This window comes from Ornithodoros turicata, chromosome 1 (genome assembly GCF_037126465.1).
Source record: "Ornithodoros turicata isolate Travis chromosome 1, ASM3712646v1, whole genome shotgun sequence".
NCBI classification, from domain to species: domain Eukaryota; kingdom Metazoa; phylum Arthropoda; class Arachnida; order Ixodida; family Argasidae; genus Ornithodoros; species Ornithodoros turicata.
In genome coordinates, this window is record NC_088201.1 from 156,942,189 (window position 1) to 156,955,722 (window position 13,534).

At 50.2% G+C, this 13,534-nt stretch overlaps 1 protein-coding gene across 1 annotated transcript in view; it reads right to left on the reverse strand.

The window, feature by feature from the left end:
• Positions 1 to 13,534, reverse strand: part of LOC135388133 (uncharacterized) — a 55,111-nt gene that overhangs the window by 19,185 nt on the left and 22,392 nt on the right. Inside the window, exon 2 of the mRNA XM_064617486.1 lies at positions 5,137 to 5,279. Within this exon, the coding sequence (XP_064473556.1) occupies positions 5,137 to 5,279 (143 nt within the window). The remainder of the gene's footprint in view (positions 1 to 5,136; positions 5,280 to 13,534) is intronic.

Sequence of the window (13,534 nt, forward strand, 5' to 3'; positions counted from 1 at the left end):
AATGAGTGTGATCGGTACCCACAGCCATGATAAGCTCGTTCAGCAGCCATAGAAAAAAAGGAAGGGAGTGGACAGGGATAATTCATTTCTTTGAAAATCAACAACGTGATCTTGAACAAAGCTGTCCGGAATTGCCACTCACCACCGTTGCTTCTCAGCCAGCCATTGTCGCTGTGATGGTTGCACATGTTCACGAGAGATGACACGACATACTTCTGATCATGATGGTTTTCCAGGTACATAAAAACATGCTAGTGGTCCGACAAGAATTTGAATATGACCAGTCATTGCTAATCACATACATACACTTCTAAAAGTATACTTCTAATCGCAGGCAAGCTAAACCACACAAAGGCCCTGCTACTACTATTCGCGGTTAATAATGCTGCTCATCATAAAAAGGCCTAACATCAAGCAAGTGTGTAGCAACTCCAGATATGGCTAATCGTGCACAGACACTTGGAAAGCTAATCGTGGACACTGCTTAACGTGAAAATGACCTAACGACTTGTAATGACATACGTGCACTGCAACAAAAGTGTCTAATCACGAAAATGTTTGGGAACGCATGGCCAAGTCCAGATATGGCTAATCGCGAACACTTCTAAGCAGGCACGTATAGCATGCATAAGCACACATAGCTACAAAACTCAATGGGCAATAACCAGAAGTAGGTTAATAAGCAGCTGACCAACCTGTCAATCACAGTGGAGTGGACAAAGCACTAAAACTCGTCAGTTTTTTTCCTCGTAGTCATTCGTGCAAGTACCACCCTACACATTGTTTAAAGAGTTCAGCATCACAGCAACGGAACGACGTGACATACGTCCCCACTCATCGAGAGTGAGACAGAGTGAAAGACGTGCTAAGTGTGTATCATCATTCTGACCAGTAGGTGAAAATGTGCAGCTATCACGCTTGACAAATTTGTCCATGCATACATGCTTCTTACTGGAAATGAAGTCGAACCGTTTCAGCAAAGAAAAGTCCACCAATAAGCTAATGATTTCAGCATTTCGCTATGTTATAGACTTGATGGCCCTCTTCAATAAAGGAGATATCTCTCCAGGGTTGCTATGGGAGATGGCACGCCAGATGTATACCCGTTACAAGAACATCTCCATGACCATTATGGATGAACTTTTGGGAATGATTGGACTCAACGATTCAATTGAATTCAATGATTCAATTCAAAGCATTGAATTCAACTACATGAGTGCAAAGATTGCGGACATTGTGGATGTGAAGTACAGGCTGGAGCGAAAGTTTATGGAACACGGGAGCGACATACTTTTCCTTCAGTGCGACATCCTAGAATTAAGCTCAGACACAGCACCCTTCATTCGACTCAGAGGCAAGCAAAACTCTTAAATTTGTGGAAGGCCACGAAGCAAGTACGCGGTATCGGTTTTCTCATAGGAAGGAACTGCCACTGCAACATGTGCCTTTCTAACTACACATGCTGTGTGCTCAGAGGTGGTTGTCTTGAAAACACTGACAAATTACATGTGTACCCATAGGTCGACGAATTCACTTATGATGACCATCACCGACATTATTCACCATCACATCACTCAGAATGATGTGATGTTGAGTGATTGGCAAGGATGTTATGTGATGTTGAGTTTGATGTTGAATGATTCAATGATGTGATGTAATTATGAGTTTGATGTTCCATGATGGGCCATGATGTGACGTGATGTTGAGTTTGATGTTGAATGGCAGGTAATGATGTGATGTGAATTTTATGTTGCATTATGAGCAATGATGTGATGGTGACATTAATATTGTGCGACGGGGAAATGATCTGATGCTGAGTTTGATTTTGACTTATGCGTGAAGAAGAGATGTCGAACTTGAAGACCCTGCGATGGGTTTGTCAAGTTGAAGTTGGCGTGTTAGAGTGTGGGGTTGACATTAGTCGTGGGTGTGGTGCACACAACTGCCATAGAAGTATGAATTGACTAGACATGAATATGATACCCCACTTTCAGTGTCCCTGTTCTTGTGTCCTGTGATAATATGAGCTTGTTGCAGTTTGTAATATGAGGGGTCTCGGTTGTTTGGGCGGAGGTGCACTTGGATTAATGACAAGTAGCAGAGGAGGTGGTCTGACCTTGGCACGCTCGAGCTATTAGTTTTGCGTTGCCTCAGAGCAGGTGTGGTGTCGTGGGCTTGGCGCAAGCATTAAGGAGCGGCGTGCTGTTGTATCGCATATATCAGGTATAGGAGGGGAAGGGCTTGCCGTTCGGCGTTTCATGTGGAGTTGGGGACTCTATGACGCTGAACTTCAATGGCATCCGTAAGGGACAGAAAATGAGGATTGACCTTGGCACTCTCACGCTGTTTGCTTTGCATCGCTTCAGAGCAGGTGCGTTGTAGAAGTTGGCTTATAAATCAGTTATGAAAATCAGTCTCCTGGCTATCGTTTCTTGTGTGTTTGTTACAGCTGGCAGAGAAACATACCTTATGCCTGGGTGAATAAGCTAGTGCACGAAAAGATGGGAGAGATATTTATGTACTGATTCAAAACTGAAAACGTTGACTAGAGCTGACTCGAGTGGGCGGGACCCCTTCAAGCACCGGCCACCATAGCGATACCACAAACAATATGCGATTAATTTACAAACGCCACTGTAAACGGCCGCCATCCACAAGATGACATCTGCCCAGGAGCCTATACGCACGGTTGCCTAAGCCCCGAAGCACGTCGTCGCCGAAACGCAACCATGCACAGTATACAATGTATTCTGTCTCGAAACTGGTCTCTGGAGATCAGATTCAAAATCCATCATACACCATGAAGTTGAACTCAGAACGAGTTATGAAGTTGAATTCTGAACAGTGATATGATGGACTGTGATGTCAAGTGATAAGTAACGATGTTATGGGCTGTGATGTAAAATGGTGAGTAATAATGTGACGAGTTGCCATGTTGAATGGCGGGCAATGATGTGATGAGCTGTGATGTTGACGCTGAATGAATGATTATGATTTGATGAGCTGTGATAGTGATGTTGAATGATGGGTGATGATGTGATGGGCTATTATGGTGATGTCGAATGATGGCTTATGATGTGATGGGCTGTAAGCAAGGCCGTGTATGATGTGATGTTGAATGAATATTTCGAAAAAGGACGAACAATGTCTGTACACCTAGGGAACGAGCGTCGTCACGGTAGCACCTCGGTACGGGTACTCTCGACGTCTGCAAGGTATGCAGTCATCAATTAGGTTAATGGAGTAATGTTGTATGATATGCACGCCCTATCGTATGCACCAACAACAGCGCGTTTTAGGAAAGCAGACGTTTCATGATAACCGTTCCGCAAAAATAAACCAGTTGCACGATCCCTTTGGAGTGACGGAGAACACGTTGCTGATATCTGATTGAATGACAGCTATACTGAGTCGACATCGAAGGTGCCTACGACTCCCTAAAATTCTGTAATACCTCCAGAGAGGTGCTGTCAGCACAACGTAATGATATATTAGGTATCTGTCGCGTTGCTGTACGCTTCATTGTTCATTCTGGCCTCTCAGATGCATTTAGCATGAGCTACACACTGGTTGTATACACTTGTGGTACACAAAGCTACACGCTGCATTCGTTTCTTCCATGACGCCAAATACGTGTGTTCTTTCAACCAGTCGGTGACGCTTTTGGAACACTGTACCACACACACGAAAAAAAAAGGCACAGCCTTTATTTTCTGGAAGACTACTTTCTTCACAACCGACGTTTCCGCATCGGACGTAATTGAGGTGCTAGTGTTTCCTACGCTTCAAACCACGCGCGCTATGTAAGCATGAGTATCACTCCTAACATCTAATTTCACCTTTCAAGTTTCACAGTACCGCGAACGACTTGGCTCGAGTTGGCTTTGCCTCGTGTATCCAGCAAACCAGTATCTAAACTTTCCTGATAACACACCTCAGGGTCCAGCACTATGACATCTATCAAGGAAGTTATACTCTTTTTCCATTAAGACGAAGCACTGACGTAGCAGTCATGACCGTGTCCGTGTCGTTTTTCCTTTGAAAGGCTTCCGTCAACTCACGTTGACCCTTAGACGTGCTCCTCCCAATGACCGGCACACAATCGAACGATGGATAGGAACCGCACGCCTTAGAATGCAAAGGTAAGTTAGTACTGCCACCAGACCTGATAGAATATTCATTTTCTTCGAGCCTGACATTTACACAGTGTCCGCTGTGATCAGTGTAAGCTTTCCACATAGTAAGGGTGTACGGTAGAACATGTGTTTGACATGCTCAACATTTCTGCACCTCGGGTTGCCTGGACGCATAACCCCAACAACTTACAAGGTGCATGTAGTGTCTCAGCGTAGTCTGAGATGTGTTCATATGCCATCTTTATTCAGAGTGAACCTGTAAATACACTGTTGCTAACTTATAGTCTGGGTACAGGTTGCTGTTCACGGAATATCTAGAATACTACAGGACAGAGAGCAGAACTTGTACCCCATTCCTGTTGGCCAGTTCCTTGATGACACAAGAAAGCTTATGGTGATAAGGAATGACTTCCAATCTGCCTCACTCCAACCCATCACAATCTACATCCCTTTCTAATCCCTTAGTTAAGCGCTTGAGCCTTGTCTCGGACCTCTCCTTTCTCTTTCCTTATTAAATATATCCCCCTCATCACACCAACCGCTATCAACACAGGTTCTGCAAACTCAGCACCCTCAAGTGGCATCTGCTCGAAACTGGACTGAATTAAATGCGAACAACTTTTCTTTAGAGCATTGTCGATACATCAGACAGAAACCCCCGCTTAAGAAGCTTCGAATGCCATGACTCAAAATGTGGGAGACACTTTTTGGTTCGGGGAGAGTAGTGCCAACAAACATTATGTGGATACATAGAAACAACTCCAAATCCAAAAGCCTCATTGCTATAGGAGATGCCAGTTTCTTTGTAAACGTTAGCCTCGTGTGCGAAAATTTATTTAAAATAGCTTTTGAGTCAGTGAAGCCTGCCGACTCCCCACTACTGTTATCTGATCGATTTCGCCATGAAAATAAAGTCTTTGCTATTCGTACTAACATAGTAATCTCCCGAAGTTGTCAGTTGAGCCGTTACTTGCGCACAAAAACATGTCTCGTTACTCACATTCCAGGCAATCTGATCGTTCTGGCTTCTAACACATTCCCAAGTGAAGAGGCAAGCTAGAAGTAGCGCGATCTGCATCAACATCGTGGCTCCCGTGATGCCCAAGTGACAGCTGTAACGCCTTGGCACAAATATCACGTGACCTGCGAGTGTGGCGAAAATCATATTCGAGAGAAGCGGTCAGAGAGGACGTTTTGATGTGCATCAATGACAGTTGTGGCATTATTGTTTTCCTATTACTTCCTAACATTATGATATCGGAGCGGAACATCCTTTGCAGGAGGATTGCGGTCTATTATTATATAGTTTTTTGTAAAAATTGTGCATCTGAGATGAGGAAAGCAGACATTCTATGTAAAGTAACGTTGACACGATACTACCCAACTACTCTCGTCCGCTGTTAACACGGGCGCCATGCTCAGCGCTATGGCGGACATCATGGCAGGAGTTTCGCCTACAGCCACTGCAGTTCCATCCGTATCAGCTGTTTCGCGTGGGGAAAGAGAACGGACCCAGTGGACAGATCACGAGACAGATCAGCTGTTGCGCGTGGCATTGTTCATCGCCGGCCGCAAAATCGTTCTCGGCGCGACCAGCCATCTTGTTTGGTTACCTCCTCCGTCCAGATGCGTACTCGACATAGCTTCGGCCTTGTACGACATGCAAAGCACGGACTCAAAGCAAAGCGCAGGTTCGAAAGCGCGATGTTGAACGCAGTTTTCAGAAGCACGCAAAAGTATATAAAGATTGAGTGCATGCACAGTCGTATGAAGCTGTCCAGCTATTTCACGAATCGCCATTATCATCAGCACGGAATGTCATTTCTCTTTGCCGTGTAGCTACGCCTAGCCTTTGCGAATGACATTCATACGGATGTCGTTCGTTGGGAATGGCATTCAGTTTCCCCGTGTGACAGGGGTACCAGTTGTATTCTGGTCAGAATATGTTTAATAAACCTATGACATGAACATAAACAGTTCGACGCGACAAGTTGTCTTCTACGCGCATTCGTAGAATCACGCCAAGTTTTCGTCTTGGGATACAATACAGGCTGTGATTACCAAAACACAGCTCGTCCCTATGATGAACGTCATCTGAGTCCCCAAATTTACGGCCAAAACATACATACATGCACACTGAAGCCTTGGTAAAGAAGTACAGAGGGCTGTTCAAAATATTTACAGTTGAAGATGCCTGATGAAAGTATATGCGTCAGTTCGTCGAGCCGAACAATATATTTAGACACTGTGGGAACCTGTGTTTCCACAACCTCGGGGCGCCAGCCCGTCCGTTCCGTCACCAAGGAAGACACAGCAAGCAAAAGGTTCAAACAACAAAGGTTTATCTCATACCTTGTCACACAGTCACACAGGCGTGATCCCAACCGCGCAGCCTCGTCCAAAAACGAAGTCACGCGAACCACACGCGCCCGTGTGCCTATATCCCCCTCACCCGCCACGCCCCTCTCCTACGTCGCTCACACCTTCGCCACCTTGCATCGAATAAACCAAACCAAAAAGAAAGAAGTGCCCACACTCCCCCACCCTCAAAGTGTCCAACCGTCTATAGTTCGTCATCCGGCATGTCCAGGACTACGTCCTCATCTGTCCTGCGAGGGAAGGACGCTACGAAAACACCGGGTGTCGTCCGGGTTGGGGCTCCGGGAGCAGGATTGGGGCCAAAAGGTCCGGGGTTGACGAGTAGGTCAGGGCGGTAACGTTGAATGGTGGCGATAGCGGAGGAAATGTCAACGGGACACCGGGTAGCGTCCAATTTGGCGAGATGAAGCTGGCTTCGACGATGAGTGCGACGGTGTAACTCAAAACGCCACACAGCTGGCACAACTGTCGACGCTCATCCTCTGAGAGCGGTATTGGGGGATCGTTGGGGTGCTTATCTGCCAACGTTAACCCCCGGAAGGGAAGCTGCACTCTGCTGGGGTCTTCACCTCGAAGAGGGCGAGGCTGCGACTGCCACTTGGACCGGGAAGCCCATCCTACCGGACGTCCAGCGGAGACCACCGTCCACGTGGACACCGACCTTCGTAAAGGTGTCCCAGAGCCCGGCCTCGATGGCGAACGGGAACGTCTTGAAGACCCCCCAGGCTCAACAACGGATCTTGGGTGGCCAGAGGCTTTCCGACCACGCATGTTCCCACGAGAAGACATTGCACCTGCAAGAGGGCAGGAGGGGAGTACGGTGAGAAAGCTATTTCAAACCGCGAGAGCCTGAAAAGGCTCTCCCCCAGAAGATTATAGTTGAAGACTGCGAAACAGAAATCATACTAAGAAAGACCAAGTATTCAAGAGCACTAGGATTTAGCGACTAGGATAGTGGCAGCTACGTGCGCCGCCTGCGGGGAGGCAAACTGTAGCGCCTGGAAGGTCCGGGAACAGGATCCTGGTCCAGGTCTAGAGGAGGAAGCTGACTGTCTGCTTCTTCACTCTCGAGGTCTCGGAGGTGGTAAGTCTTCAGGTCCGAGATATGTACTGGCCCCGTTTCTTCGCCCGTGTCACAACGACGAAGCCTGTAAGTGAGGCCGGAGGAGCACGCACTTACCTCGAAGGGGCCATCCCACCTATCTGCGAGCGAAGCTGCAAAGCCACGTGACGCGTCACTAAGCGGGTGAGTCCGTCGAAGGACAAGATCACCGACGCTGTAGGTGAGATTCCGTCGTCCACGGTTGTACTGGCGAGCCTGGTCCAACCTTGCGACGTCCAAGTTCTCCTGAGCCGTCCGAGCTGCGACGTCCAGTCGGCTCTGGAGGTCCTCAGCGTACCCTGAATAAGGAGGCTGGGTACTGCCATCCCGGAGGCCCAGAGCATTCTCTACTGGAAAAGGAGCCTCTCGTCCGAAGTTCAGGAACGCCGGGGTGAAGCCTGTAGATCTGTTGACCGTTGTCCGTGTAGCGAACGCCAGCTCAGTCAGGCGAAGATCCCAATCACGGTGGTGCTGACTAGTAAAAGCAACCAACATCATCTTCAGGTTCCGATTAACACGTTCGGTAATATTAGCCTGAGGGTGATACGGGGAAGTCTTCTTGTGCTGAATGCCTAAGACAGCGCAAGAATCTGAGAACACCTTACTTGTAAAGTAGGTTGCGTTGTCAGTGATCAGCTGAGCGGGAAACCCGAACCGGCAAAAGGTGTCGAGTAGTCCTTCCCATACTCTTTGGGAAGTCAGCGTCCTGAGAGGAAACAGCTCAACCCACTTTGTGAAATGATCAGTAAACACAAACAGGTATTGGTTACCTCTAGGACTACGAGGAAAAGGTCCCATCACATCACAAGCAACTATCTGCCAGGGCGTATTGCTCTGAACCGGCTGTAAGCGCCCGGGGGGTAAACCACCACGAGGTTTTGCTCTCTGGCATATCGGACAAGTACGAACATACTTAGTTACGTCCTGCCTCATTCCTGGCCATGTCGCAACACGACATAACTTTTCATAAGTTTTCCTGCCACTGCTGTGACCTGCCAAGGCCGAGTCATGAAAGTAACGTATGAAAGACTTACGCAGCTTCCGTGGCACTACGACTCTGAATGGGGATGTACCGTCATCGTCATCCGCCTGGGGTATGTACCTGAACAGGATGCCATCCTCGCCCAGCATATAGGAGTCGTACCGTCCGTCAGACGTTCCGGTGTCTGCCGAGACCTGCTCAGCTAACCACTGAGACACCCGCTGACAAAGGCCGTCCGCTCTCTGAGCGTCTAGGAGCTGCTCTCTGCTCACGACCGTGCCCCAGGACGAGGATCCGTCCCGTGCCACTTGTGCTGCTGCCAGGAGTTGAGAAGGCGCCTCGGTGCCTACCTCTTCCCCCTCCGGTAGAGGCGCACGGGATAGTGCGTCCGCTACCACGTTCGTGGAGCCCCGCCTGTACTCCACGTTGAAGGAGTAGCCTTGTAGCTTCAGGGCCCACCTGGCAAGACGTCCAGCTGGGTTGTGGAGCCGCTGCAGCCATGAGAGTGCCTGGTGGTCAGTCTGGACGGTGAAAGTGCTGCCATTCAGGTAGAGATCAAACTTCCTGAGAGCGAAGATGATCGCCAGGCACTCCTTTTCCGTGACGGAATAGTTCCGTTCTGCCGGATTGAGCGTGCGACTTGCAAAAGCCACCGGACAGAGAATAGCGTCATGTTCCTGCAAGAGAACTGCGCCAACACCATAATCGCTAGCATCTGTTTGCACAACAAACGGTTTATTTAGGTCGGGCAAATATAGCCTGGCCGTATTAGCGATTGCATGAGATAGAGCTCGGAAGGATTGTTCCTGCTGTTCTCCCCAATGCCAGCGTGTGTCTTTGCGCAACAACTGGTTAAGCGGCTGCGCTAACTGAGCACAATTAGGAATGAATTGCCGGTAAAAACCAACCATACCTAGAAAACGCTGCAAGGCTTTTACGTTACCGGGAACCGGGAACTCCATGATTGCCTTTAGCTTGTCATCGCTAGGACTGATGGTGCCTCCGTCCACCATGAAGCCGAGAAGGCTGATCCTAGGCGATGCCAGCTGTACCTTGCGGGGGTTAATGGTTAGCCCCGCCTGTTTCATACTTGCAAGGACGATTGACAGGTGTTCCAAGTGTTCCTGAAAATTTCTGGAAAACACTACGACATCATCCATGTACGCCATCGCGAAATTGTACTTCGCATCTCCTAATACGGTGTCCATCAACCGCTGGAAACTGGCCGGTGAGTTAGACAGACCGAAAGGCATCCGTACGAACTCGAACAGACCCCTATGACAACTAAAGGCTGTCTTCGGGACATCCTCCGGGGCAACTTGGATCTGCAAGAACCCTCTGCTACAATCAAGCGTTGAAAACACCGCAGCGTTGCCCAGGGAATACATGATTGATTCGATGGACGGGAAGGGATAAGAGTCCCTTACAGTTACTGCGTTAAGTCGACGATAGTCGACGCATAACCTTGCCGTACCATCACGTTTCGGAGCCAGGACGACAGGAAACGCCCAAGGGCTCTGGGATCTCTGAACTGCACCGGTTTGGAGCATTTCTTCTAGAGCAGCGTCTAACAAAGCACGCTTATGTACGCTCAAAGGTCTTGGATTACAACGCCAGGGCCTGGCGTTACCCGTGTCTATGCTATGCTGTAACAGAGACGTCTTACCGGGTTTTTCCGTAAAGATACCGTCGTACTGCCGCAATACTTGTTGAAGCTGGCGGCGCTCCTCCTCAGGACCATGGAATGACCCCAAGACAGTCGGGAGTGCAGACGGTTCGGGGGAGACTGCTGCAGCTTGCTGTGCCGTGCAATCGTCCGCTGCCGTGGCGAAGGGGAAGAACCCTCTCGAGCCGTGGTATACGTATCCTCCATTGGGCAGGTCCAGCGCCAGCTTGTGACGGATGATGAAATCCCTGCCCAGGATGACGGGCACTGCCAGGCCAGGAAGGTGGACGAAGCTCTGCTTTCGCCGTCTCCCATCAAAACGGAGCCAGAGCACAACTGCAGATTGTGCTGGAATGACTTCATTGGAAGCTAGACGAAAGGTTACATCAGTAGTCTGCAGAACTACTTGTCTTTGCAGGCAGTGCTCGTAAACACAGTCGCCGATGAGAGAGAGTGCAGCTCCCGTATCGATAAGGGCGATGTAATTTCTGCCCAAAATGCGAACTGCGATATTTGGTTCTCTGTCCTGAATGCCATTCCGAACAGAGAGAGCAAAAGGAGCTAATGCGTCTCCTTTGGTTGTCTTGCTGCTTGCAGAGGCAGCTTTTGCATGATCAAGGCCGCTGCTAGCGACCGTTCGTTCGCTCTCTCCGCGGATAGCCGACGTCGTTAAGCGAGCGTTCATGGACGTCGGCTGCGGCCGTTTCCCGTTGGCACATTACGAGTATTCGGCCCTCGGTGCGGACAGTCCCGACGGAAATGTTCGGGGCTGCCGCAATTCCAACAGCCGACCGACCTTTGCGGCTGCGGGCGCGGCAGACGCTGCCGTTCCCGCTGCCTGTCTGTAGTTTCGCCAGCTGTATTGCCGGGTTGACCACGATAATTAGGCAGGACGGGTCTGTGATGGCTCGTTCCTGCGGGGATCGCCCTCTGTCCATGACGGAAGGGATCAATTGCTCGGCGGGATGGCTCCGCATAAGGATTCCGGTGGTGCTCATCCTGTCCCACTGCAGGTAGGCGTTCGACCGAGGCTGCTCCCGCTGACCACGCACAGCGTGGTTCTAACGCCCATTCAGGCGGCGGCGGGGGCCGATATTCGAGTTCGGCTAGGAGGTCGCCCTGTATGGTACGAGCCTCCTGCGCCAACGCTTCAAGACTATCAAAGCGATGGGCTCGAAGGTAGGGCCGGAAGCGGGGGTGGCACTGACGGATAGCCCGTGCTACTCGCTGCTGCTCTGTTGCAGTTGGTTCTGCTCTGCTGTACAGCTCTTGCAGGGCCCGTACGAATTCTGCCAACGTCTCATCTGGATGCTGAGTACGTTTGTGCAGCTCCTCCAGGATACGATATTCGTAATCCGGGGGAAGGAATTCGTTTTTGAACCGCTGCTTGAAGTCCTGCAAGGACGTGAACCTCGACTGCAGTCGAAGCCAGCGGGCGGCGTCTCCTACCAAAGCAACCTGCAGGATGCGTAGGATCAAGACCTCGTCTGAGATTCCCATACCAGCCTGATAGGCGGTAAGGTCATCCAAGAAGTCTGCGACTGACTTTCTATCGGTATACCCTGAGAAGGTAGGAACAGGGATTGTCAGTCGGACGGGCGCTTGTGCCTGCGGCGGCGAAACCAACCCGGCATCAAGGCGTCGCGTCATCAACGAGCACAGCTCTGCCATACGTGACAGAAGCTCTGCCGTTGCTGTGGTGTCTGACTGCGGCACCGCAGATACCGTAGTCGACGTACCTTGGGATGGAGGCACGGCAGGTGCCTTCACATCGTCGGCCGGTCCTCTCGGCTCCGTAGGCGCCGGGGCGACGTGTACCGGCCGCTCCTCCGAGTGGGACCGTTGGGGTACCGGAGCTTGTGCTCCGCTCCGGAGGTTGTACCCCCGTGGAGGCGTACGGTCCATCAGCTGTACGGGTCAGGCACCGGACACAACTAGAATACTCAAACAAAACGAGCAGCAAAAATGCTGCCCCAAGAAAGCGAGATACAAAGAAAAAAGTGAAAGAACACGAAGTAATTGAAGTACCACAATCCGGCGGTATCACACTGAAACAAAACTTGACACACTAAAATGGAACGAAAAAATAGAACGTGCCACGTCCTCCACGTCATCGAACGAACGAGCTCGTTCCCCACGTCTGGGCGCCATTTGTGGGAACCTGTGTTACCACAACCTCGGGGCGCCAGCCCGTCCGTTCCGTCACCAAGGAAGACACAGCAAGCAAAAGGTTCAAACAACAAAGGTTTATCTCATACCTTGTCACACAGTCACACAGGCGTGATCCCAACCGCGCAGCCTCGTCCAAAAACCAAGTCACGGAGTCATGTGTTGTGGAAACACAGGTTCCCACAACACATGCAGTTTCCCCCCCCCCCAAAAAAAAATTACACAAACACAGGCGCTTGTTCACTCTCGACTCGCCCCCAGGGCGTAACGAGTTAGGAGAGGGACGAAGTATGACATCACAGCTTCTTCGCGGCCAATCGAGGTCAGCGCGTCATTGTTTTGCCCGTGAGGGCTTTTTTCTTTTCTAGTCAGTAAACTTTTCCCTCGGAGGAGATTAGCAATTGAAAGGGTGACCCTGGGCATGGATGAATTTCTTGTCCCGCATCGTATACGCTGTGTGCAATTCCTCTTAAGAGCCATGAGGGGGTGTCGAGGTAGCTTGCCGTTGTTGGCCGCACTCAAGTGGGCATCATCACGACTATAGCAAAAAAAAAAAAAAGGAAGAGAAAAAAGCAAGGAAAGTGGGAGAGGGGAGTTGAGGACTTCAAAGTGATGCATAGGGCAGGATGGCCGATACTGATGGGACGGAGGCACACTGTAGGTGAGAGGTGCACTAGAGTGGTCTTTCCGCTAGGCCCGTTTCTTGAAGAAAGCGCACGAGGCCGCGAGTTTTTGAAAGTCGTTCCGCACAAGAAACTTCGGGGAAGAGAACGTCCGTCAGTATCCCAGGCCTGGCGTGGGGAAGATCAGTTTCCCGCATAGTATGGTATGCACGGCATTCTGTCAGGATATGTGCGATAGTGTCCGGATGATTACCGTGTCCGCACCTGGAGTCCTCCCTGGAGCCGATCTTGAACAATTGCGAGTTCGTGAACGCAGATCCCATGCGTTATCGATGGATCATTGTCTGCATACCACGGGGAAGGTCTTTCGTGGGAAGAGAGGGTCGGTGATTCTGCATGATGTCCTGTATGCCAGGATGACGCACCTCAACTAGCTGTTTGACGACCATGTTCCTGTCAGTGTCGGCCGGGACTGGT